The sequence below is a fragment of the Psittacula echo genome (assembly GCF_963264785.1).
Source record: "Psittacula echo genome assembly, chromosome: 4".
NCBI classification, from domain to species: Eukaryota; Metazoa; Chordata; class Aves; order Psittaciformes; family Psittacidae; genus Psittacula; species Psittacula echo.
The window spans coordinates 27,946,188-27,969,943 of record NC_137738.1 but is presented as its reverse complement, the minus strand read 5'-3'; the positions used below and the strand labels follow the sequence as shown (position 1 = coordinate 27,969,943).

At 36.1% G+C, this 23,756-nt stretch overlaps 1 protein-coding gene across 1 annotated transcript in view; it reads left to right on the top strand.

The window, feature by feature from the left end:
- Positions 1–23,756, top strand: part of RYR2 (ryanodine receptor 2) — a gene marked incomplete at both ends in the record, with an annotated part of 387,777 nt that overhangs the window by 211,477 nt on the left and 152,544 nt on the right. The window contains 5 exons of the mRNA XM_080615870.1: positions 2,228–2,331; positions 7,566–7,649; positions 10,163–10,322; positions 20,292–20,439; positions 22,922–23,130. Of these exons, the coding sequence (XP_080471996.1) occupies positions 2,228–2,331; positions 7,566–7,649; positions 10,163–10,322; positions 20,292–20,439; positions 22,922–23,130 (705 nt within the window). The remainder of the gene's footprint in view (positions 1–2,227; positions 2,332–7,565; positions 7,650–10,162; positions 10,323–20,291; positions 20,440–22,921; positions 23,131–23,756) is intronic.

Below are 23,756 nucleotides of genomic sequence, written 5' to 3'. Positions count from 1 at the left end.
AAGTCTTAAACTTATTTTTTGGAAAAAATAAGTATTGCTTAAAGGAAATTCCATTAAATCTGCTTTTCTCCTTCAGCCTCTCCACTTCAGGCCCATGTCTGTATTGAGTGATTCAAATAACTGTTTTCTTATTTCTTTCCTACTTTCCATGGCATAAAGCAGAATAAAAGAATACTTAGCTTCTGGTTTTGATACAAAATGCTATCTATTTTGTCAATGAGATTTCTCTTCTAATCAGTCATAAAAAAATTGAAAAGCCTTGTTATTTCAATCCCAAATGATGCTGTTTATGAATAACTATTGCTGTGAAGAGTATATGGAAACATACAGTAGATACTAGATGTAAAAAAATGTATGCATGTCTAGAAACATACATGCATTCTATTTTTGTTATTAAAAAGAGTTTGGTCTTCTGAGGAGTTCAGATTGCAGATTTAATGTAACTGGGAATACGTAATATATTTGGTGTAGCATACAGCAGTACTTAAAAGGGTTTAATTAACAGACAAGATCTCTAAATTTTGTTGTTGTTGTTGCTTTCCTCATCTAATCAAACACAAAACCACAGTAAAATTACTGTGTCAGAACATTTGAATTGTGTTATACCAGCTGTGAAGCAAACTGCAGGAACTTTTAGTGTAATATTACTTACCATGAAGAATCTAATTGTACAGTTGAACACTATTTTACTTTAAAAAATACATAGTAAGTGTCAAGTTAAACAGTGATAAATGTAGTGTTTCTATTCAGAATGAATCTTTTAAGTTACTTAGCTTTCTCCCTCTAGCTTGTGTTCTGTGGTTGGATGTGCTAACTTTGGGAATGCCTGAAGAACATATTAGCCCTATCAAATGAAGATAAATTTCCCTTGGAGGTTGTAAATACTTTTCAATCCAAAATATAAGCAAATGACTGCTGTTCAATTTGAGAATTATGTGTTTTTCTGTGAAATTTTATGCCAGCTTATATGCTACTGACTTTCTTATCCTTTTTAAACATCAGATCTGATTCTGTATATGAGCAACAGATCCAGCTGTTGAGAACAGATTATACCCACTTCAGTGGTACCACTTAACTGAGAATTCCTACCTTAGTCTTTTTTCAGCTAAAATAATTTAAAGGCCATCCTATATTCGCCAAATAAGTAAAGGTCCATTTAGAAAAAAGTGTAAAAGTTAGGCTTCTTAACTTCAGCCTTCAACTGTTACCATTCTGTTTTCCAGTAGAATTATCTGATTGATTAAAGTTGTCAATAATGTCATTTTCAGTAAATTTCAGCTTTAAAGATTCATATAAATGGTGAACTTATGGTCCATGAAAGATGGACACAAAAGTGTTGCAATATAGGGAAAAAATGTGGTCTTAACTGATCAAATGTTAACAATTTCATTGTGATCTTTTAGCTAATATTTGCAAATTAAGGTTTTTAATCAAGCCTTCTAGCAAAACATAATCTTTGTAGATTTTGCTGACTGACATCTAGCATGGTAAAGATGTAAAGCTGAAAGCAGTAGAATGCTGTTACCCAGGCCTTTCAGGTTGCCCCTCCTAGTTACAGCCAGTACTAGACTAAAACTGTATAGAAGTAGTGCAGGATAAAACCAGTTTTGATCAAATTTTAAAGTTTATTAAATGTAGGATTTTGTAAATTATAGTCTTCATGAGTCTGCTTAACAGTAGAAGTAAATTAACGTTTCAATCTTCGTGACTGCTGAACAGTTTCATTCTGCTTGTATACTACTGGACACAACTAAGACACATTTTCGTGAATTAAGAGACAGGGTGGATTTATCTTCTATATCGTTACTTTTGTTGGGTAAGGACTTCAGTACTACTCATACCAATATATTTATACAAATTGGATGAATAATTTTTCAAACATGGTGCTGAAGATGAACTGGTATTTTATGACTGTGTCAAAACATAACATAGATTTGCACTATTCTTGAACTTTTCATGTTTGTTGCGAACATCATTATAATGAAATATACTAATTAGCATTTATTCCACTTGAGATCTGCAAATCTGAATTTTATTTCCAAATGCCAATTCTGCCTTACTTAAACAGGATGATCATGCTCTGAGAATACAGAATACTTTCTGTTTTGAAGTGTTATTCATTTAAGTAATTCTGACAGCTTTAGGTACTTTGTGTTTTGGACTGTTTTTTTTAAATTTTTTCTAGTTATTAAGAAGCATTAAATTTACTTCTTTACTGTCTTTTCAGGTTAGAGATGACAACAAAAGACAGCACCCATGCTTAGTGGAGTTCTCAAAATTGCCAGAGCAGGAAAGAAATTATAACTTGCAAATGTCACTTGAAACACTGAAGTAAGTTTCTAGAACTTTTGAAGCTTATACAGAGTGTTTCCTAAGGAGCTGCATTTCCCAGAATTATAGTTTGACATGTGAATTAGAATTTGACGTGTAGGTGAGAGTAATAATGTGAAAATGAGGAAGTGAGATACATTAATGTGTGATGTATTTGCAATGGAAATGGCTTTGGTGTTCTTTTTTATATCTATGGAAATTTAGAATTATTTTGGCAATGCTGATTATGAAATGGCAACTCAGAATGTTTTCATCTAGTTTGGGGAAAAGAAATAGATCCCAGCTTTGGAAAAAAAAAAAAAAAAACAAACAAAAAAAACTTTGCTACTACTTCTGCATTATTTCCTGTTAAAATATAGTTGCTTTCTTCCTGTTCATGAGCAGTAACCCTGGATGACTGCGTGTGATATTACTTTTCTGGGAATATTCGTACTATGTTATTAAAAAACCCAAACAACGAATTTAAACAACAAACATGTGGACTACTATATAGCGTTTTCAGTCTTACTATAAAAATTTTGTTTTCTCGTAGCAGGAACTCGCGTAGAACACTCCTCCTAGAATTTCTTGTAGTGTCCTTCTCTGGTCAGCTTCTCTGGGCTATTTACATTCTCATAGAAAACATATTTATGACCCTAAATGTTAAACAGTTTCTGGAGGGATATTTTGGCATTATATAGAGATAAAGCATTCAGAGATAAATAAAACTCATTTAGAGACAAGAAAGTAAGTTTATATTTGTCTTCAGCTACATATTGTCATTTTAAAGAAAGCTTTTGAGACCGCTGTCAGCACAACAATGTGCTAAGAATACAGAATTGCTTCTTCCTTTTAGGAAACCACAGAGGGTGTCATTAACTTTCTCTACTTTTGAATCTTTTGCTAGAATAATCTATCTAATATGGTTTAAGCATCATAAAAATCATGCTCTCAGAATTAATTGCACACTCCTAATGTTTCACTAAATAGTAAAAAAAAAAAAAAAAATAAAATAGTAGACCGTATACAATTACTGGTTCAGGACCCAATGCTTTTCTGGCCTAACAGACAAAACATTGGATTGGATTTGTAAACATATAAATTATTGATTACTTGTATTTTAGTAATTTTATTCTTACTCTAGAGAGCGCCTTTTTGTTAAACAGATGGAATTTAAAACAATAAGCATTCAGTCTTTCTATGGATTTCAAAAATTGTATGCTTACTGAGTTCAGTCTTCGTTACGCTCTTGTATTAGTCCTTGTTTTCTGAAGTATGCAGTTCAAATCTTGCAATATCATATAGTATTTATCACTTAAACATCTATTTTTCGGTAGCTAGAATATGAATGTCCCAATCAGTTCATTTCTGAAAGCTTGCAAAGGTGGAAAAATTAGTGCCGTGATCCATTCTGTATGAATTGAATTGTAAACTGGTTTGACTATTTCTTTACCAGATGTTTCTAGCCTACTAGCAGTCAACCTCGATGGGGGCTAATGGGGAAGAAAGAAAGAAAATGTTCTTTTACAGACTCCCTCTAGCCAGCTGTCTGCTATATTCTTTACAATTTGCAGCAAACTGTGTATTGCATACTGGAAGTAGTTTCAAGACATCAAGAGTAACCTGTAAGGTAATTGTGGGGATTTTTTGTTGGTTTGTTGCCAGTTTTGCTGCCAGCTCTACTAGAGGAGAGGCAGAAAACAAGGAAGTTCTGAGTCATATTATTGGACAGAACATTTCTTTTCAATATGTTGTTATCTCTGTATGTTTTGCAGTATGGTTGAATACTTTTATGAACTGTAAAAATTATATACTATAAGACATGTCAAAATTCAGGAATTAGTTACCTCTGAAAATGTCATGGGATTAAAATATGCTTGCTCATACTGTTTCTGCACAATCTGACATATATTTTGTAGTTTGATCTTGGAGGTTTTTTTGATGCTTACTGTTGTGACTGACTTTCCTGTTTCTACCTATTTACTCAGTTGTGTGCGGTTATTACAAGTATCAACACTATTCCAAGGAGTGCATTCAGACACTTATAGTTTTCTTGTTTGTTTGAAGTGTCTTAGGGGTTATTCAGGTTCTACCAGTATGGTATGCCTTCTTATCCTCCTGTAGCTTTCTGATGTGAATTTGCTGCATCTGGATGGAGATAATGTAGGGTTCAAATTCCTGTTTTACATTGCAAGAAAATTAGACTTACCAGGGGTTAGCTCCTCTGTACTGCTTTCCACTGTTAGATATGTTCTCTTTCTTCTGCTGGTGATAACTGCAGAAGAACCATGTATAATTGGTGCCAATTGAAATTTAGCTGCATGGAATATTCTTAGCACATAATATAGAGGTAGCCACTGCATGTTGATTTCCTCATATCTGATTTTACTGCCTATTTTTAAATCACAGCTCAGAGGCTATAACTCTAGGTTTTATTTCATGTAGCTAGCACTAAAAATATGCTCTGAGAAACTCCTGAAACATACGATTCATCTGCCAAGAGAAATACTGCTGGAGCAATATTTATGTTCTTTTTTCCCCTCAGTCAGTTCAAGAGCAGTAAATATAGTTAAAGCAAGACTTGAAAATACTGTTTTAACTAGTGACAAGAACAAATAAAACCTTTGTTTTCCAGCTTTCTTCCACGTTGGGAAAATTGAGAATGGAGTCCAAGGTTTATACTTGTGATTTATTCTGCATAATCAGTTTCAATCAAAGATACGGATGTCACCCTCAGATTTTGAGAAGCTTCTGATTGAACTCCAGAGTGGTCTCTGACTTTTGTCTAGCATCTTCATTTCAGTGACAATAATTTAGTAATACACCTAGGGTAAAGAATCTGAGACCTGGCAACCCGATACTGAACATAAATGCAGGAACAAATAATTGATGAGTTACAGATAAAATCCTGGAGACAAATGAGACTTAAGATTCATACTGCTGGGTAGTGTGAGTGTAAGGGAAGGAAGAGGTCTGAAGTAATCTGAAATCTGATTAATATATCAACCCTATTGTAAGGTTATGTAGAGAGTCTTTTGAGTGTGTTGTCAGAAATTTGCAGGTGCACAAGTCCATGGGATGTGATGAGATGGATCTGCGGATCCTGAGGGAAGTGGTGGATGAAGTGGACAAGGCACTATCCATCATATTCAAAAAGTCGTGGCAGTCCAGTGAAGTTCCCACTGACTGGAAAAGGTGAAACATAACCCTCATTTTTAAAAAAGGAAATAAAGGGAGACCCAGGTGACTGCATGCTAGTCAGCTTCAACTCTGTGCCTGACAAGATCATGGAACAGGTCCTCCTGCAAACTATGCCAAGGCACATGGAAAATAAGGAGGTGATTGGTGATAGTGAATGTAGCTTCACTAAGAACAAATCATGCACGACAAATTTGTTGGCCTTCTATGATGAGGTGACAGTGTTGGTGGGTAAGGGAAGAGAACCAACATTGTCTACTTAAGACTTCTGCAATGTATGTGACACTGTCGTGCATGCCATCCTTGTCTCTAAACTGGAGGGACATGGATTTGATGGATGGACCACTTGGTGGACAAGGAATTGCCTGAACAGTCCCACTCAGAATTGCAGTCAATGGCTCAGTGTCCAAGTGGAAACCGGTGATGAGTGGCTTTCTGCAGGACTCAGTATTGAGACTGGTGCTGTTTAACATCTTTGTCGGTGACATGGACAGTGGGATTGGGTGCACCCTCAGCAGGTCTGCCAGTGACACTAAGCTGTGTGGTATGGTTGACAACTGGAGGCTGCTATCCAGAGGGCCTGTGAGAACCTCATTAAGTTCAGCAAAGCCAAGCTGGTCCTGCACCCATGTCGGGGCAATCCCAGATACAGGCTGGGCAGAGAGCAGCCTGAGCAGAAGGACTTGGGGTGTTGGTCAATCAGAAGCTCAACATGACCCGGTGGTGTGTGTTTGCGACCCAGACAGACATCAGTGTCCTAGGCTGCATCAAAAGAAATGTGACCAGCAGGTCTAGGGACATGGTTCTCCCTTTCTATCTTTCTATTCTGCTCTTCTGAGATCCAAACTGTATCCATTGCTGGGGCTCCCAAAATGAGAAGGCTGTGGACCTGTTGGAGCAAGTCCAGAGGAGGGCCATGAGGATGATCGGAGGGCTGGAGCACCTCTCGTATGAGAAAGGCTGAAATAGTTGGGCTTGGTCAACCTGGAGAAGAGAAGGCTCTGGTGAGACCTTGCAGCAGGCTACCAGTATCTGAAAAGGGCCTATAGGAAATCTGGAGAGGAACTTCTTGCAAGGGCATGTAGTGATAGGGCAAAGGGGAAATTATTTTAAGATGAAAGAGAGTAGATTCAGATTAGATATTAGGAAAAAAAAAATCCTTACTATGATTTTTTTCATAGTAAACGAAAAGAGTGATGAGGCACTGGAACAGGCTGCCTGGAGTAGTTGGGGATGCCCCATCCCTCAAATTTTTCAAGGCTAGGTTGGATGAGGTTTTTGAGCAACCTGGTCTAGTGGAAGGTGTTGGAACTAGATGAGGTTTAAGGTCCTTTCCAACCCAAACCATTCTAGGATTCTTTGATTTGTTTTCTGAAATGAGCTACATCTTGCAGAGTCAGGCCAGAATAGGCTGCTTGGGTCAGGGGCTCTATGGTCTGTCTCGTGGTGCATGACCCACCGTGTCTAGCTTGAATCCTTTTCTCTGAAGACGATTAATGTGCAACATCCGTGCCGAGCATTAAGATGGCAAGTTTGGCCTCCTTATTATGCATTCTGCTGTCAGTCCTTTCTCCAGTCACATCTTAACAAAATCCACTTAAGATCTCTGAATAGCAGCTTCTTTTTCTAAGGAAGACATTTTCTAAGGATAAGAAGTAACATTTCCTGCCTCTTCTGTTTGCATCAGCTTTGAAGTAAATAACATAAAAAGATTTTGATATGAAACAGTATGAATAAGATTTATAAGCCAGAAATGTTACAAGGGCAGGGAATCTTTCAACTGATGCCACTTACAGATGAAATAAACTGCCTGATAGTTCCATTTTGAAGTAGTCCACTCATAGTTTTACTAAAATTTTTAGGAACATCTTGTGTCATTTTCTTGACGCTGTCAGAAAGCTTATTACATATAAAAAAAGGCTGGTGTCGATCTTTCCATGTTACACTGTTGTTATTCCAATAAGTCTCACTTGTTGTATGGTGCTATTTATATACACAGCAACAACTCTGAAAATAGAAATATTGGCCATAATTTATCTCTGATTTCTGTGTCCTAGAACCCTGCTGGCGTTAGGCTGCCATGTTGGAATTGCTGATGAACATGCTGAAGAAAAAGTGAAAAAAATGAAGCTTCCAAAGAAGTAAGTTAAAATTCAGAAGCATCTTTTTGCTAGGCAGTGTGAGTTAAGCAACTGTATTTTAACAGTATTTATAATGCTAGTTTTATTGGTATGTGGGTATGCATAGATATTTTCACAAACTTACACAAACCTTCATCCACACCTTTTCTTTTAGATGTTTACATTCTGATGTGTAGACAAAGTTTAGGTTTTCTGTGATTCATTGAAATATTGTTACATAGTTCTTTCATACATACGTATTAAGATGAGGCTAGCAGAGATACTGAGCAATGTGAGAACAGTAAGATACAGATGAGCAAATGAACAGGGAGGAGCCGGGATTTTAACTACGTTTCAACTAGTAGCTTTCGCCTGCAGCTAAAGGCAAGTCTCCAACCTGAATTTGTACACACAATATGCTTTTGTTATTTTCCTTAGTATCCATTGATACTTATGCTTGATAAGTATTCATTTGCATCCCAAAACACAGTGCACACATCCTCTGTGAATAAATTTAGGACATCCTTTGAGACCCCTGCTCTTTTACCCTGCTCTTCTATCAAAGTAGCTGTGGCTATCATAGCTTTTATATGCACAATGTAACACTTGTGCAAGGGACTGTGACAGAAAAGAGCGCAGTAACTGCCAGCCTGACAGATGTGTTAATTCTGTATGATTTGCTATTTTCATTACTGTCTGGTTTCACTCATCTCACTAGAAGAGACTTCACAGCTACCTGAGGACAGGTAACCATGAGGACAGTTATCTGGCACAGGGAAGATAGCAACACAACTGCCAACTGTTTGCTTAATTCTGTAATAGAAATTTGCCAACTGGTAACTATATGAATGGTTGATTTTTGGACTGATGTTCTTGAATTGTTTTTAAACTTTCTTTTTTAATGTGATAATTTTGAGGGAAGGTCCCAACCTCATGTTTATAGATGATAATCCCCCTTAAATACTTGCTTGCTTTCAGTTATTGTTTTTAATCAATAATTTGTTCAAATGGATTTTAGAATAGTAATTTTGGAAGAAAATTAATTAAGATTTGTAAAGTATTTGAATATTTTAGAATATAAATGGGGATAAATACTGTTTCTTTTTCTGGATTTCTGCCTGTCAGTCCAAATAAAGAAAATACAAGAAAATGACAAAGTTGTACAGAAAATATGCAATTATTTAAACTAGCAATTCTTTAAACAACCCAGCACATATAATTTCAGTGAGAGAATGTTTTTGTTTATTTTCTACAGACCCCTTTCTTTATGACCAAAATAGCTCTTTGTTTTGTCAGTATGCTTGCGGAGAAATACTCTTGGATATGCTGGGCACATCCATCAGCTCCAGCCTGGTCTCTCCTGGGTCTGCAGGGAAGCACCAGTTCTGGCACTTGGAGCACCTCTGTTCTCCCTGCCACCAGCCTTGGTGTGTGCCAGGCTATTTATCACATCTTGTTCCCTTCACTCCCCTCTGCCCTTGTAGCATTTTGCCGTTTCTCAAAAATGCTTTCCCAGAAGTGCCACCTGCGTGGTTGAAGGGTTCAACTTTGGCCTGTGGCAGGTCTCTTCTGGAGCTGGGGGTGTCCAGCACAGGGCAGCCTGGGCCTCTCCTCACAGAGGCCACCCTGCAGCACCTCCCACCAGCACCTGGCCATAGACACCCAGTACAGCCCCTGGATATCTGTCCTCCATCCCTGCTTTCCTTTTCCTGCTCCCCTTCCCCTGCACCTTCCCTCATCAGTGTCCACCGCCATGGTGGTGCCACATAGTGTCATAGCTTTTTGTTATAACTTTAGTAAGTCCTGATGTGCTTCATCCCTCATCACATGCATTACGTCCTTTATCGAGGAAGATTTGGTCATAAGTCAAGTAGGGTATTACTATAATTAATTTGGTGGGAACAACTTCATAAAAGTAAACAACACTTTGTTCTTAAGAGTGCTAAAATTAGTGAGGAAGCTGTCTCTCAGTTCTAAGCCACGCTTAAATTTCAAACGTTTACCTCTATAATTTGAAGGATCGTTAGGGTATGAAATATTATGAGTGCAAATTTTATTACATGGAATTAATATGTGATCACAAGTATGCCATTTGGCCTACTGTGTCTCTCACATCCCTATATATGATCAAGAATATATTTTCTTGCTTCAGTAGGAGATAGATAGAATTTATATAAGTATTGTGAAGTGCTCAGAAGTAAATTAAAACTAAATAGTGTTTGTAAAGTATTTAGATAAACCACATCTTAATCTACTACTTTAAATACGTGAAAGCACTAATACTTTGAATATTCTTTTACTTCAGACAATTTGGGTAGCTTTCATTCCCAGCTACTTCATCCTGTTGAGCTTGAAACAAAGTCATATATCAGTGCATTATTATTATTATTAATGTTCAAAGACAGATTTATATAGATAAATTACATATATGTCACTTCTTTCCTTTGCAGTTTCTATTAATTTAAAATTATTTTATTTTATAATTTTATTTAAATTGATTTTATTAATATAAAAAGTTCTGTGGTTTTTGACAGCTACCAGTTGTTGAGTGGATATAAGCCTGCTCCTATGGATCTGAGTTTTATCAAGCTGACCCCCTCTCAAGAAGCTATGGTAGATAAGCTAGCAGAGAATGCACACAATGTGTGGGCAAGGGATCGTATAAGGCAAGGCTGGACATATGGTATCCAGCAGGTAAGTGCTGACTTCAGTCACTTGAAAAAACACTTCTCTCTTGAGATATTTCACAGTTAAATGGGAATAATGGTGATACAAAGACAAGAAGCAGCAGCTAATGAATATGAGCCTGTCAGTCAAAGAAAGGAAAAATACACAGTTAAGGCAATCCTGCTGAATCTTTTAGCAGTATGAGACACTTCTTCTAGAAGCAGTATTAAAAAAACTGGTGGTATATTCTTGTACGCTGCCTGGATCTCAGGGTGAGAAAATTGCATGCAGGAAGCTAATATGCTCTAGTGTTTTAAGAAATGTAAACATTGACTTTCAGTAGGGAGGTAATTTAAATGTTTGCAGTCCTGGGAATTGAATAATTTTGTTTATCCAGGAAAATCAGAATGTAAACTTCCAGTAATCACTTTGCTAACGTGTTGTACTTCTAGCAGAGGCCATATTTAACTGTGAATAGTTGCATTAGTCTCCGAGTTCCAGTCCTACTTTAGTGGTTTTGTTTCAGTGAATAGAAATGCCGCATGGTAGGTGTCACAATGTGTTACAAGGGAAGGGAGTGAAAATTAAGCATGGTGGATTGTTAACAGCAAAACTCAGCTTCTTTGTTTTCTTAAAACACCATTGGTTTACAATGAGTCTAATATATTCTTTTTCAAGACAGATACTATATATCAAATTTCCCCAGGCATCATATTTTCTCTTTGTGGTTATTTTTCAGTCTTAAGTAGAGAAAGGTGTCTTCACTTCTGTTAATAAATGTGCGGTAGCATATCACAGTGAAATTTTAGGAAAATTCACCTCTTTGGGGACGAAAAAGAGTTTTCATGGTTTTGCACTGGCTTAAAAGGTCATTAATTTGCAACAATGAGAAACAGCTGTTTAGTAGGTACATACGCTTTCCTGCCTATAAAACAGTGGTTTGATTTTTGACAAAAATTCTAGTTACACATTTCAGATCAGCACATTTCAAATTTTGCTTTTTCTATAAAACCAAAATTCATTCTACTTGCAAAACTTTTGTGTATGAAAAAAATATGGCTGTTATATATATATATATATATTAAGTTAGGCACTTAAATTCATCTGCTTACATACTGCCAAAGTACATTTATGTGACAAAATATATGCCACATAGCATTTCAGCGTTGTCCATTGTAGTATCTTACTATAAATCTCTTATTGTGGTACTTTGAAAATTATTTAGAAAATCCATGTTCTGCATTTGGGTCTAGGAAAACAATGAGCCTTTTTATTTATTTTTTTTTTTCCAGACTGGAATGTATGTAATATCCCTTACTAGACTGGCACTAAAGATAAGTCAGTATTAGTATTATAAGCATCTCACCTGCTTACAACAGGATTAAATTTTCCCCTAATACCGCACCTTTGAGTAAGGGGAGATAGCCCTTGGAAGTATTGTTAACATTTTTGGCAGATTGTTAATCATGAGAAGTGTTGGAAGTGATGATTCTCTGTTGTCAGGTAGGTCATGCAGATTAATTCATTTTGATTCCACTATTTCAGTCCTTTGTTTATGGAGGTAGTACACAATTCATTTCTAGAATAAGAGTCTGCATATCTCTAGATGCTCAAAAGAAATATTTCTGATATATTTAAGAAGGTACTCAGTAATTTATACCATGCCTTCCATATTTTTTATTTTCCTGAAAGCCAAATACTTTCAATACAGGTTCTTGCCAATCAGGAGCTGTGAAATGAATGAAATGTGGGAAATGGTTACAACTTTGATAGAACTCTGACATATCCCAAAATTAAATTTAGTTTTGCAACAGAATTTATTGGTTAAAGTGTAGTTAAGAAGTTTCTAAAATCAAATGCATCTCAGCTAATAATATTTCTAGCTTGCGTAGGGAAAATTTAAGCCCACAACTCATACGTAGTAAATAAAGCTTCTTAGATCTTGAAGACAATTTAATGTATCCTGTTTATCTGTATATCTTTGGGGAAAAAAACCCCTCCACAAATAATTTTGTCATATTTATTGGAGTGAATCTGCAGTTAAATTGTATGTGTTCTAAATTAGGTATTAAATAAGAAAGGCAGTTAAATGATGCTGTCAACGACTTTTCCAGGGTTCCTGGACTGGGAATGGTAAGAAAAAGAGGTAGTAGGAGTGGGTGGCAATGAAAAAAAGTTTCCTTTTTTACATCTGGACAGTGTGCTTATACACTGTCTTTATGTATGTTTTAATATGCCTGCTGACATAGAAGGTTCTGCTTTTTAAGAGGTGTGATACGATAGTAATAAATCATTAGTTTTATTATGGTTCCCAAAAAGCAGTGGAGTTGCCCCAGGCCACAAGTTTGGTTTAAAAAATTAAATAAAAACATTGATTAAACAAATCTAGTATGGGATGTAACCTAAAATTAAACACTTCTTCTCAATGGTGGAAGAATCATAAAGTTTGTCTTATGTTCTTGGTGCTGTGCCTGGGGAAAGACATTACGGTTGAATCTAAAATGCTGTGGCCTTGTGAAAAGACAGTTTTGAGGCTCACTGAGAGAGCAGAGGGAAAAAAGAGGACCCTGTGATCTACTTGCTGAATAACTCTATTTTATCTGCTAACTCTTAAAATACTGTCATGAGGGCCAGCCTTGGAAAGCAGGCCTTCCCTAGACTTCCTTCTTAATACATGTCCTGCTTGCTGGGTGACAAAGCTCAACATTATAAGAGAACACAAATTTGTGTTCACTTATTAGAATTTATAGTCTGGTGTAAGAAAACTCGTGAAAGATACAGGTATAGATTTAAACCCCTTAGTCTTGTAATTATTGAACAGAGCATTACCAGAAAGGTATCTGACTGGACAACTAGAAATTAAGTATCTAAATCCATTTTGATGGCCAAATACAAGTTATTATGTAAAGAGGTTATCATTATCTGCTAAGTTTTAAAATAAACTAGGTAGCATGTGGTTAGGTTTTCAGAGATATTTTATGCAGTCAGTGATTTTGATTACCAGGTTGTCCTCTGAAAGAGACATGGACAAATGCTTCTGCTTTAAATCAGCTGGGCTTTGTTCTTCCTTACCAAAACAGTTATGACCACACAAAGAAGGATCTGGAGAATTTAAAAGTAAGCAGCTTAAGTGCCTGATCACGTTAAGAAGCTGATCACAATCAGAGTTGGAAAGCCACTTAAATCACAGTTTTTTAGTCTTCAAGGCTTCTGCTTTAAGATTCCAAACATTTTGTTGGGCCTGATTTGTCCAAACTGACTGGAGACTTTTCTGTGCCGAGTAGAGCAGTTATTGAGAATGTTACACAGTGGTGCAGTGAACAGCATCACAGTTACACTTTCAACAGAGGATGGTTGTTAAAAATCATGAAGAGCTCAGCAATATTAATGACCTTCAGGAAACATCAACAAAATCAGCACTATATTTTACTCTTCTTATTCTTGGAAGGCAAAATTATAGTAGTCTCATGTATGGTTGCGCAGGGAGATGATGTCCTTGAAAGCCTTCCCACCAATACCATGCGTTGTAGAAACTGGCATGCCTGGGGTGTTGATGCTGGTATCCTCTGAATTCACTTATTTATCACTTTTCAAATAATTAAGTTTATTTTCTTCTGGAGAGAAGAAAAACAGCTGAGTTCCAAGAGTGCTTATAGTGTGCAGATAACAAATACCAATCATTAAAAGTCAAAAGAACAGAATAGCAAGGCTCTTCTTTCTGGATGTCTTGCAAAGATGCTTCTTATTTAGCAGACATACATAGCAAGCTGCTAGCTCTTGTCCACACTGCTACTTGCATCTGCTTGACTCTAACAGTGGGCTTGTTTTGTGGGCTACATTTTGTCATTCTATTATATTACTGTGACATGTTACAGTACTGTAATAAAATGACATGATGTTATGCTGCATAGTACCATAAGCAGATCTTGCAGAGCCATGAAGTAGTTTCCTAAGGGAAAGAAGCTTACAGATGTTTGAAAGCAGATGAACTAATCATTGGGAAGTATGTTATAAACAGCAATCTTGCTGTGGCTGTAGGATGGATTAAGTGGCCTGGTAGGTCTGTTCCATAAGTGCCACATACTTTTGCGGTTATATAATATGAAAAATTAAAGGGATACTGTCAAGTAGTTCATGTACATACCATTTCCTAACTGTTATAAACTGGTCATGCCTTCCAAGTTCCAGATTATTTTTTCTTCTTCTAAATCCACCACTGCTTGTCAGGACTTTTTTCTTAACAAGAGATAGCTGCTCTTTGTGCATGATTGTACACGTATTTTTGTCCTGCTGCTGCAGAGCCAACTAGGCAGACAGCAGAGGGAGCATGAGTTAACTAATATATACTGCTCCCAGAACTGTGCTAACAGCTGTGATGACACTGATCGCAAACAAGTATTTTTTAGTAGTACAGACTCACAGTACCTTACTGCTCCATGAAAGGAGCAGAAGGAAAAAATAAAACAAAAGAAAAAACCAAAACCCAAACCAGATAGAAAAAATACATATTCCTGCTTAAAAGAACATTTTAAACAGTAAGAATAAGTGGAAATCCAAGCACAAAATCAGTATGAAAATACTTGACAGTGTCCCTTTAAGGGGGAATGTGGTTGCCTGCAGGTTAGTCTTCTCTGAACTGGGGAAATGGTAAATTCTCAAAGACAGGAATGGAAATATATCCAGGCAGAAGAGCAATATAACCTTGATGTAACTCGATTAAAATAATCACATTTGTGCAATGAGAGAGGGCTTGCCATATTTTTATATTTATATATATATATTTTTTTTTTTAACATGTACAGATTTTCATAGAATCATAGAATAGTTCGAGTTGGAAAGGACCTTGAAATGTCATCTGGTCCAACCCCCCTTTGACATATGTCCTATCATAATTCCCTCACTTACTTGCTTGGGTATTCTTAGCAAATTTCTCATAAAAAGCTGACTGAAATATAGCATTGAAGTATAAAAGGATGCTTTTGTGACAAATCCTCACAAATGAGTGGAAAATATTCAGAACTCATGCAAGTTTATGCATGAACCGACAGAGTTGGGTGACAACCTAAAATACTCTTCCCACTGTGTGAAGAGCATCTTAAAAAAGTTGTTCTACACTTCCTGTTCTAGGATATTTAGTCAGGACTGTGAAGCAGTTATTGAGTCTGACTTCTCTTTGGCCCAAAATGACACACAGTTTTGTCTTTTCAGATAGGGACCTTTTTTTTTTTTTTTTTTTCTTTTAATGTATTTTTGTAGGAATCATATGACATCCCTATTTGATCAAGAGCTGGACTTCTTAGATTGCCTAGTGCTGCAGTGCAGGAGAAGTACCGTTCGGGAGATTCAGACTGAGGAGATATGGATGTACCAGAAAAATCACAAGTTGAAGGCTTGTCACTTACCTTATCATTAAATATATCTAAAAAAGGCATCTTGTCCTTGTATAAACTATTTATGTTACCTCACTCTCACATTTTACATTATTTATGCAGATGTATTAGTTACTTCCATTTATAGCCACATTCTGCCATATAGGGCACATTCTGCCAGGCATTCCATATGAATATGGTCCTTAATGAAGATGGTGGAAGCTGTACGCATATTTCTAAGGATGCACATACTTCAAAGGACAGAACTCAACTGCTAGTATGCCAGGTTAGGAACACAACTTCCACTTTGGGTGGATACATTTAGTGTATTTTTTTAACGTTGCCAGAAATATGTTTTCATGAAGACTTTATTGTGTTTTCCAGTTCTGACGACTCTGGAATCTTGAAATTATTTACTTAGTAAATAGGAATTTTTAATTATTTTTTTCCCTTTTCCCTTACAAAATAATTTTTATTTTTAAACATGAGCTGCCATGATAAATGCGGAAAAGTTAGACCTCTGGATAACAAGATATGAAATGTGTAGTGTAAGTAAATTATCACAGTGCATATATATGGGGCACACTTGCACGGTGGGTCATGGAGTGGGGTTTCTGACAGCATTGCTGGCAAGCTTACCAGTAACATTTGTTGTGGCAATTGCTCAGAAATCTTTGTGGAACACTGCAGGACCCACAGACATGGCAGCAAGCAGAATCAAGTCACAGCTGTGGAATGAGTGTTTTTTAATGGTACAAATGAAGCTAGGAGAATGACAGCATGTCTGCCTCACCGAATATGTGCTAAAATACATTTGCTTTGTACTTGTCATTCAACAGCCTTGGTTATGAGAATAAAATCATTTCAGTACCACACATTACATGTATCTGTACAGTTCTAACGGTTCAAATCACAAAACTTATCCCATCAAATTATTATAATGTTTTTTCCGCATTCTTCCTAGTCTGTGTTTTTATTTTTCAGTCTTTTCCTGTCTTCCTTTTTGTTAGGCGCTTATTTATGTATGTTTCTGGTGTCTTCTTGTTCCTTTTAGTCTAGTGATCTGTGCTGTTCCTGAACTTCTCAGAGCTTTGGGGAGGCCCAGGAGTGCACTAGTTTGCAGTATCATATTTATAGCTCTGAAAAGTGTATTAGTCATTATAATTTCTGATGGTTTTTTAGAGGTTTATATGAGATTTTATTTTTTTGTTACTGAGTTACTTCTGAAGAGTAAAACTTTATTGCATATGCAATAGATTAATAAATATTAATATAATATTAATATTATAATGTATAATATTCTTTTAGAGCTGCTTATAGAATTTGACAATGGTTTTCTATGCTGCTGTAGACAGTATGGACACTTTCCTTGTTTCATTCTTATTCTTATCTGTATATGCAGATGGCAAGACCAGTTGCTAGATACAGTGCTCTAGATCAGTTATCTACATGTCACATACTAAATGAATGAATGCAGTTCTACAACCCTCAGCTCCCAGTGTGTTTCCTTTGTGAATTGTTTTGCAGCAGTGTTCATTAGCTGTAATCAAAGTTTTAAAAGACTTGTTGATATTTCTTGTTGTGGGTGTTTAATTTTTTTTCTGTAGTTCTTTTCTGTTACTTTCAAGAGCTTTATTCATTTAGTGCTATTGTTGACCAATTACCACCTTTTTCAAATCCATGTATACCTAACAAATAAGTATGCGTGTGCCAGTTGAAATGATTCTTTGTCTATGATTTACTGTATATAGCAAAATCTGTAGTGTTCGCTGTATAACGTAATATTGACTTTTCATGATCAGTGTTACATCACTCCAGTTTAAAATAATTTATTAGTTCCTTCCATTTAAAGTCAGGGCACATTCTGCCAGGAATTCCCACTTTTCACAGTTGCAATGCTTTCTTTTACTTAAGTAACTCCAAATTGAATTCTGAATGACTAATCCAGTGTTTGTGTTATATTATATGAAGACAAAGTTATGTAACAGGATATATAAGCTTTTTTCTTTTTTTTTTTTCTGTGATATGATAGGTTCTGAATTTGAAACCAAAAGATTATATCAATGTCATGTGTGCTACCCAGCTCAAGCCATTTGAAATGGAATCTTGTTGATAAACTCAAATGTTTCATCTATGGAGGACGTGTTTTTCTTATGTTTTCAAATGGCATGGTGAACAAGTAGTTGCCAGACAAACTCTATACACAGTCTTCTGATGAACAATTAGACTGACAAACTAGGAAAATTCTGGAAAAAAAATTAAAAGCTTAGCCTGATTTTTCCTTCTTTTAATAGTCTACAGTACAAAACAATAAATTTTCCGTACTGAATAGGAAGAATTAAGTCTATGTGCACATTGCAAATGTGCTCAATAAGAATTACTGCTCTTAGCTAATCAGTTTTCTTGTTGACTTGATTGTGACTGTGCAAAGCTCAATCACTGTATAGGAGCATTCTCTTGATTAGCTACACTTAAACCACAGACTTGCAGAAGATCGTTAGCACAGAAACTTAGGATGAGTGTAAGAATAACAGTTCTTAATTCAGCAATAAGTAAAACATTAAAAAAATAGATAGACATACCCTAGGAAAAAAAAAAAAAAAGGGAGCAAAATTATTAAAGTAAAAATCCCTTCTCCTATTTGTATTTAAAGAAATAGCCAAAGGAGAAAAAGGTCACAATACTGAATAAAAATTAAACCAAAGGAAAAAACTGTAAAGTTGAGTTTAATATTTATGATTTCTTTATGTTTTTAATTACTTTTTCTCACTCTGATTTTATGCTCAGGCATTTTTAAAAGTACTTACACTCTATTTCATTATCATATATTGTTATAAGCTGATTGCCTGCGTGTTAATGTATGTTGATGGTTGCTATGGCAATTGCCAGTGCATTAGTCTAAGTGAATATTATGGATAAGAAGTTACGTAATTGTAGTTCCAAACTTCTATTTCATATTTTTAATGACAGTATTTTGTAATATCTTTTGGATATACAGTGTTTCAGAGGAAAATATTCCTCTTTTTATGTCCTTTCCATCACAAATAATTGAAGCCATGGTGTTTCATCTCTTATGTTAATGAGTATATTCTTATATCAAAAAATAATTCCTTGTAACATTTACTTCAACATCTGTTTAGGTCCATTCTCTTCTGGAAGCAGACTTTTTCCACATTTACCAAATTAAATATTGGAAAAAGGGATGTGAATTTCAGTGTTTTGGAATTAATATGGAAAGCAGTCCTTTCAAATGGCCCTTGTGTTGGCCCTTCTCAGTGCCCTTCTCACTAATTATAACTAGAGTGAGTTGATATGGCGTAGTAGTTTGTGTCCCAGCAATGCATTATCTTTATTTTTCTGTTAGTCCTTTTAGCATATAGGTAGTGCTTGCGCCATAAGATTTCTTCTTGTAGAATGATCACTAGTAGGACCAGATTTCATCAAGCCTTAATTAATAACTGCACCTTAATATTTACTCACCATGATAAGGCAAAAGGCAGGTAGCCTTGAATCTAGGCATTTGAAGGACAACAAAATACGCCTACAAGTATTTCTCAGAATGGACGTGCCATTTCTTTCCTGATGGTAAAGCTGGAATGAAAACCATGTACGTTCTTAAAAGTATAACTCTAATGCTATAAAAGAAGTAAGATACTTTCACTGTAGGCACTGCTTTCTAAAGTAATAGGCACTACTTTTGCCCTTCTTAATAAGTCTGACCAATTATCAAAGCCTCTCAGTATCTTTGGTATATGTATTCAAGAGAACAAAGACCAATTATATGGTGAACAAATACATTATATGTCCAGGTTTTAATTTTTATGTTTAAATAAGATGTTAGGAAGAACATGGAGAGTTCTTTGTATGGTTTCTCTCACTGCCAACAAATGCTGACAGGATGTGAGAATATAATGCAGACAAAACCCCAATTCTGTTAGTAAAATTATGTCAGGTGTTTAAATAATCTAGTCAAACAGTGTTTTTAAATAATTTAATTTTGCAGTACAGTAGAACTTAATCAATCTTGTGTTAATAAACAGATAAAATACACAGATCAAACCTTATCAATATATTAATTTCAGCTGGAAGAGGGGTTACATTACATTACCTATTACAAAAATTTTGCACATTAAGCACGTACCATTACCCTTTCTTGTGGAAAAATATGTTTCAAGTATTTGACATAGTAAAGCACAGGCTTATTATATCTTGTTTAGTGCTATAAATAAAACCCCTGTATATTTGCAGTACAGTAAAGTCTCTAAGCTTGTTACGTACTAGCTTCTTGTTATGGTAGCTGTTTTCTAAACACTGTAGAAAATACAATCTGTTTGACTTTTCAGTCAAACTCTTTGCATTTATCTTTGTTCTTGTTGTTTGTTTTGTTCTCCTTTTAAGTAAATTTGATGGCAAATGAAAGCAGATACAAGCCACAGGGTTTCATTTATTTGTGTATTACTTTCCTTTGTTATGACTTTCTAGACTATTGCAGTATCTTTGAATCCTTGCTGTATTTGCAGTTCTGTGATTTCTGTTGGTATAAATAGCTACTGCTACTGTAGCGCAATTTTGTTTTTAAGACAAAGCACAGTTTCTAAAATTGAATCGATTTTTCGTACTTATGCAGGATGTGAAAAATCGACGAAATCCTCGCCTTGTACCTTACGCTCTCTTGGATGATCGAACGAAGAAGTCAAACAAAGACAGTCTTCGGGAAGCAGTCCGCACCCTCCTAGGCTATGGTTACAACCTGGAAGCTCCTGATCAAGATCATGGTGATTAATTTTGCTTTTCTCTCTCACTCTCTCCCCCTCTCCCTTTCCCATATGATTAATTAATGTTAAAAGCTTAAGCAATTTAAATCAGGATTGTGAATACTACAGACACAACCCTGAAATACAGTAAATCAGGAAAACATGTTTATCATCCTGGTTAATGTGTGATCTTATGCCAGGGAGTAAAATACATGGTTGCATGTTATGCATGTATCCTATCGATATATTGATTAATTAATGATTATTTTTCCTGCTTTATATAATGACAGTATTGTTAAATTGTGGACCTATTTAGACCATAGACCTTCAGTAAAGCATTTCTTCAGATAACTCATACCCAACATGTACAGAGGGAACCTGCCATTTTCAATTTCTTTTCCAAACCACACATCTACTCTGATCCCTAGCTTTTTGAGGGGCTGCTAGGAAATTACACTTTGAATCTGAGTTATCACTGACACTATGAATGTTTAACAAGGCTGGATTGCTAATTGGGCAAAACAATGTTTTCTAGTGGAGTAGATTGTGTTGGTGGCAAAATGACATGATCTTACTGTCAAATCTGCCTATGCCTAGTCTGGAGAGTTTAAGGCTGACACATAAGCTCATAATTTCTTCCCCTCCCATTGTGGGAGGGAGATGCTGCGTAGAGTAAGTGAGCATCACTTCTGCTTGGTTGTGGGAAGGTGGGTTTGCTGGTAGAGGAGGGTTTTGCCTCTTATGAAAATAAAGGGGTTGTCTAGTGGTGTTGGGTGAGAAGGAGACAAAGCACACTCAATTCCTACAATCTCTTCCAAATCCCACTGAAAATTATTAATCCTGTTTCCTCATTTATAGCTCTGAGAACCACAAGGCCCCCTGCCTTTCCTTTGGAATGAGCCGCTTGAAAAAATTGACTTTTTCCTTATGATGCAGAGATCCTTGAGCTAGTTCTGTCCATAGAGTTACTAATGAAATGTAAAGAACACAATTTCAATCCTTGCGTTTGAAAGGTGTCATCTATCCTATTGCAAAATTCCCAGACAAAAGGACCTGCAGAACATAGTCCCACAAACTGGCTTTTCTTAAACAAAGACTGGTATTGCATTCAGCAAAAGGTTTTTATACTCGTTTTGAGGGTTTGGATTTCACAATTTATGACCCTGTCAAGTTTGAGATGAGTAAAACATGTCTATCAAGGCTTATAGCCCCAGCCGGCAATAACTACCATGCAGCTGCTCACTCTCCCTTGTCCCCTGGTGGGATGGGGAGGGGAACAGAAAAAGCCGAAACTCATGGGTTGAGATAAGAACAGTACAATACTTGAACTAAAGTTCAATAAAATAATACTAACAGTAAAAATAACAATAATTTTAATGAAAAGGAGAGAAAGAGGAATAAAACACAATGAAAACAAGTGATGGACAATACAATTGCCCACCTGCTAACTGATGCGCAGCCCATCCCTAAGTAGTGATTGTCACCTTCCGGGTAAATGCCCCAGTTTATATACTGAGCATGATGTGCTGTGGCATTAATATTCCGTTGGCTAGTTTAGGTCAGGTGTCCTGGGTTTGCTCCCTCCCAGCTGCTTGTGCCTCTCCTTACTGCCAGAGCATGAGAGACTGAGAAGTCCTTGACTAGGGTAAGCGCTACTCAGCAACAAGTAAAAACATCGGGGTTTTATCAACATTATTCTCAGACTAAAGCCAAATCACAGCACTGTGCCAGTTACTAGGAAGAAAACTATATTCCTTTGAAACCAGGACAATGTCATAGGGATTGTCTTTCATCAGCCAAAATCCATACTGTTATTAAAGGATTCAGAGCCCTCTAGTGGTGTTTTGCATCTCCATTCATTAATTTGATTTTAAACATTGATTTACAAAGCTCTACACCATCATTTTTATTCTTTATTAGTATTACTACTTACTGCTTCCCACAGCAGCTTTACTTTTGGGGTTGCTTAGAATCTAGAAAGAATTAGGTTGATTAGAATCTAAAAAGACAACAAATTATCAGTATGCTTTTAGGTGGTTCATCTATAGAGGTGTGGTACTGAGAGTCTTCAAAAGTGTTTTTAAGGCAATAATTGTGTAGACCATCAAAAATAAAAATTTACTAATAAAGAATTATGTGGCAGGGAGTTCAGAGCTGCTTACAGGAAACTTAACAAACCTGACCTAACGGAAGTCAGACATTTGGTGGCATGATAAATGATACTAAATTCTGAGGGATGTGACCTTATAGGCTATTCAAGATAATACTGGAAATGTGGACCCTCCCCCGTCCCCCGCTAGGTGAATTAGTGTAGAGTAATTTCTAAGATTCCCCAGAATTGGCAAGGATGCTTTCACCATAAGGCTGTTCTGCAGCCACATTCTTCTTTTCATGCCTATGCTCAAAAGGATTCCTTGGTTTTCACTGTCTTAATTTTGTCAGTAGTTACTTTGTGTGTTGTATTTTTTTTCTTTACTTTTTTTAATTTTTTAAACCTTTACAGCGATGAGGCTGGATGTGTGTAGTGGGATAATGGAAAAATTCAGGATCTTCCGCACAGAAAAGACTTACGCTGTGAAGGCTGGGAAGTGGTACTTTGAGTTTGAGGCAGTTACTGCAGGAGACATGAGAGTTGGCTGGACGAGGCCAGGTTGTCTGCCAGATCAGGAACTTGGCTCAGATGAAGAAGCTTTTGTTTTTGATGGCTTTAAGGTTTGTATATGTTTGTATGTAATAATATAAATGATTGCCAAACTTTAAATTTTGCGTGTTATTTCATGTGTCAGAATCTCAACATCATAGAATCATAGAATCATAGAATAGTTAGGGTTGGAAAGGACCTTAAGATCATCTAGTTCCAACCCCTCTGCCGTGGGCAGGGAGATAATTGCCTTCCGTTCTTTCATTTCTGTTTTATAATTTTTTTTCTCTCTTTGAGGGCCTAAGTGGAATAAGGAGGATAAATGTCACCTGAAAATTAATTAGCAGTGTTTGGCATTTCTATTTTTTTCACAGTTTCACAGTATTTGTACAGTATATGTAAAGCACTGAAAATCTAAGGGATTTACACAAATTCAGAGTACTGGCAGAGCTGTAATTAACTATGACTCATTTCTTTGATTTTTTACTTTGTTGTTCTCTTCATAAGAAGTGCCATTAGGGGAAGATTTGGTAACAATTGTTAGCAGTAAGCATTTGAAGCAAACTTTGATACAAGTTTTTCATAGGAATGTAAAAGTTATGAACACCATACCTAGATTTTCATGGAAATCCTTACAGTTTAGTGTAAACGAAGTATGATAGAAACAGTATTTTTTTTCTCCAGTTTAATTCTGCAT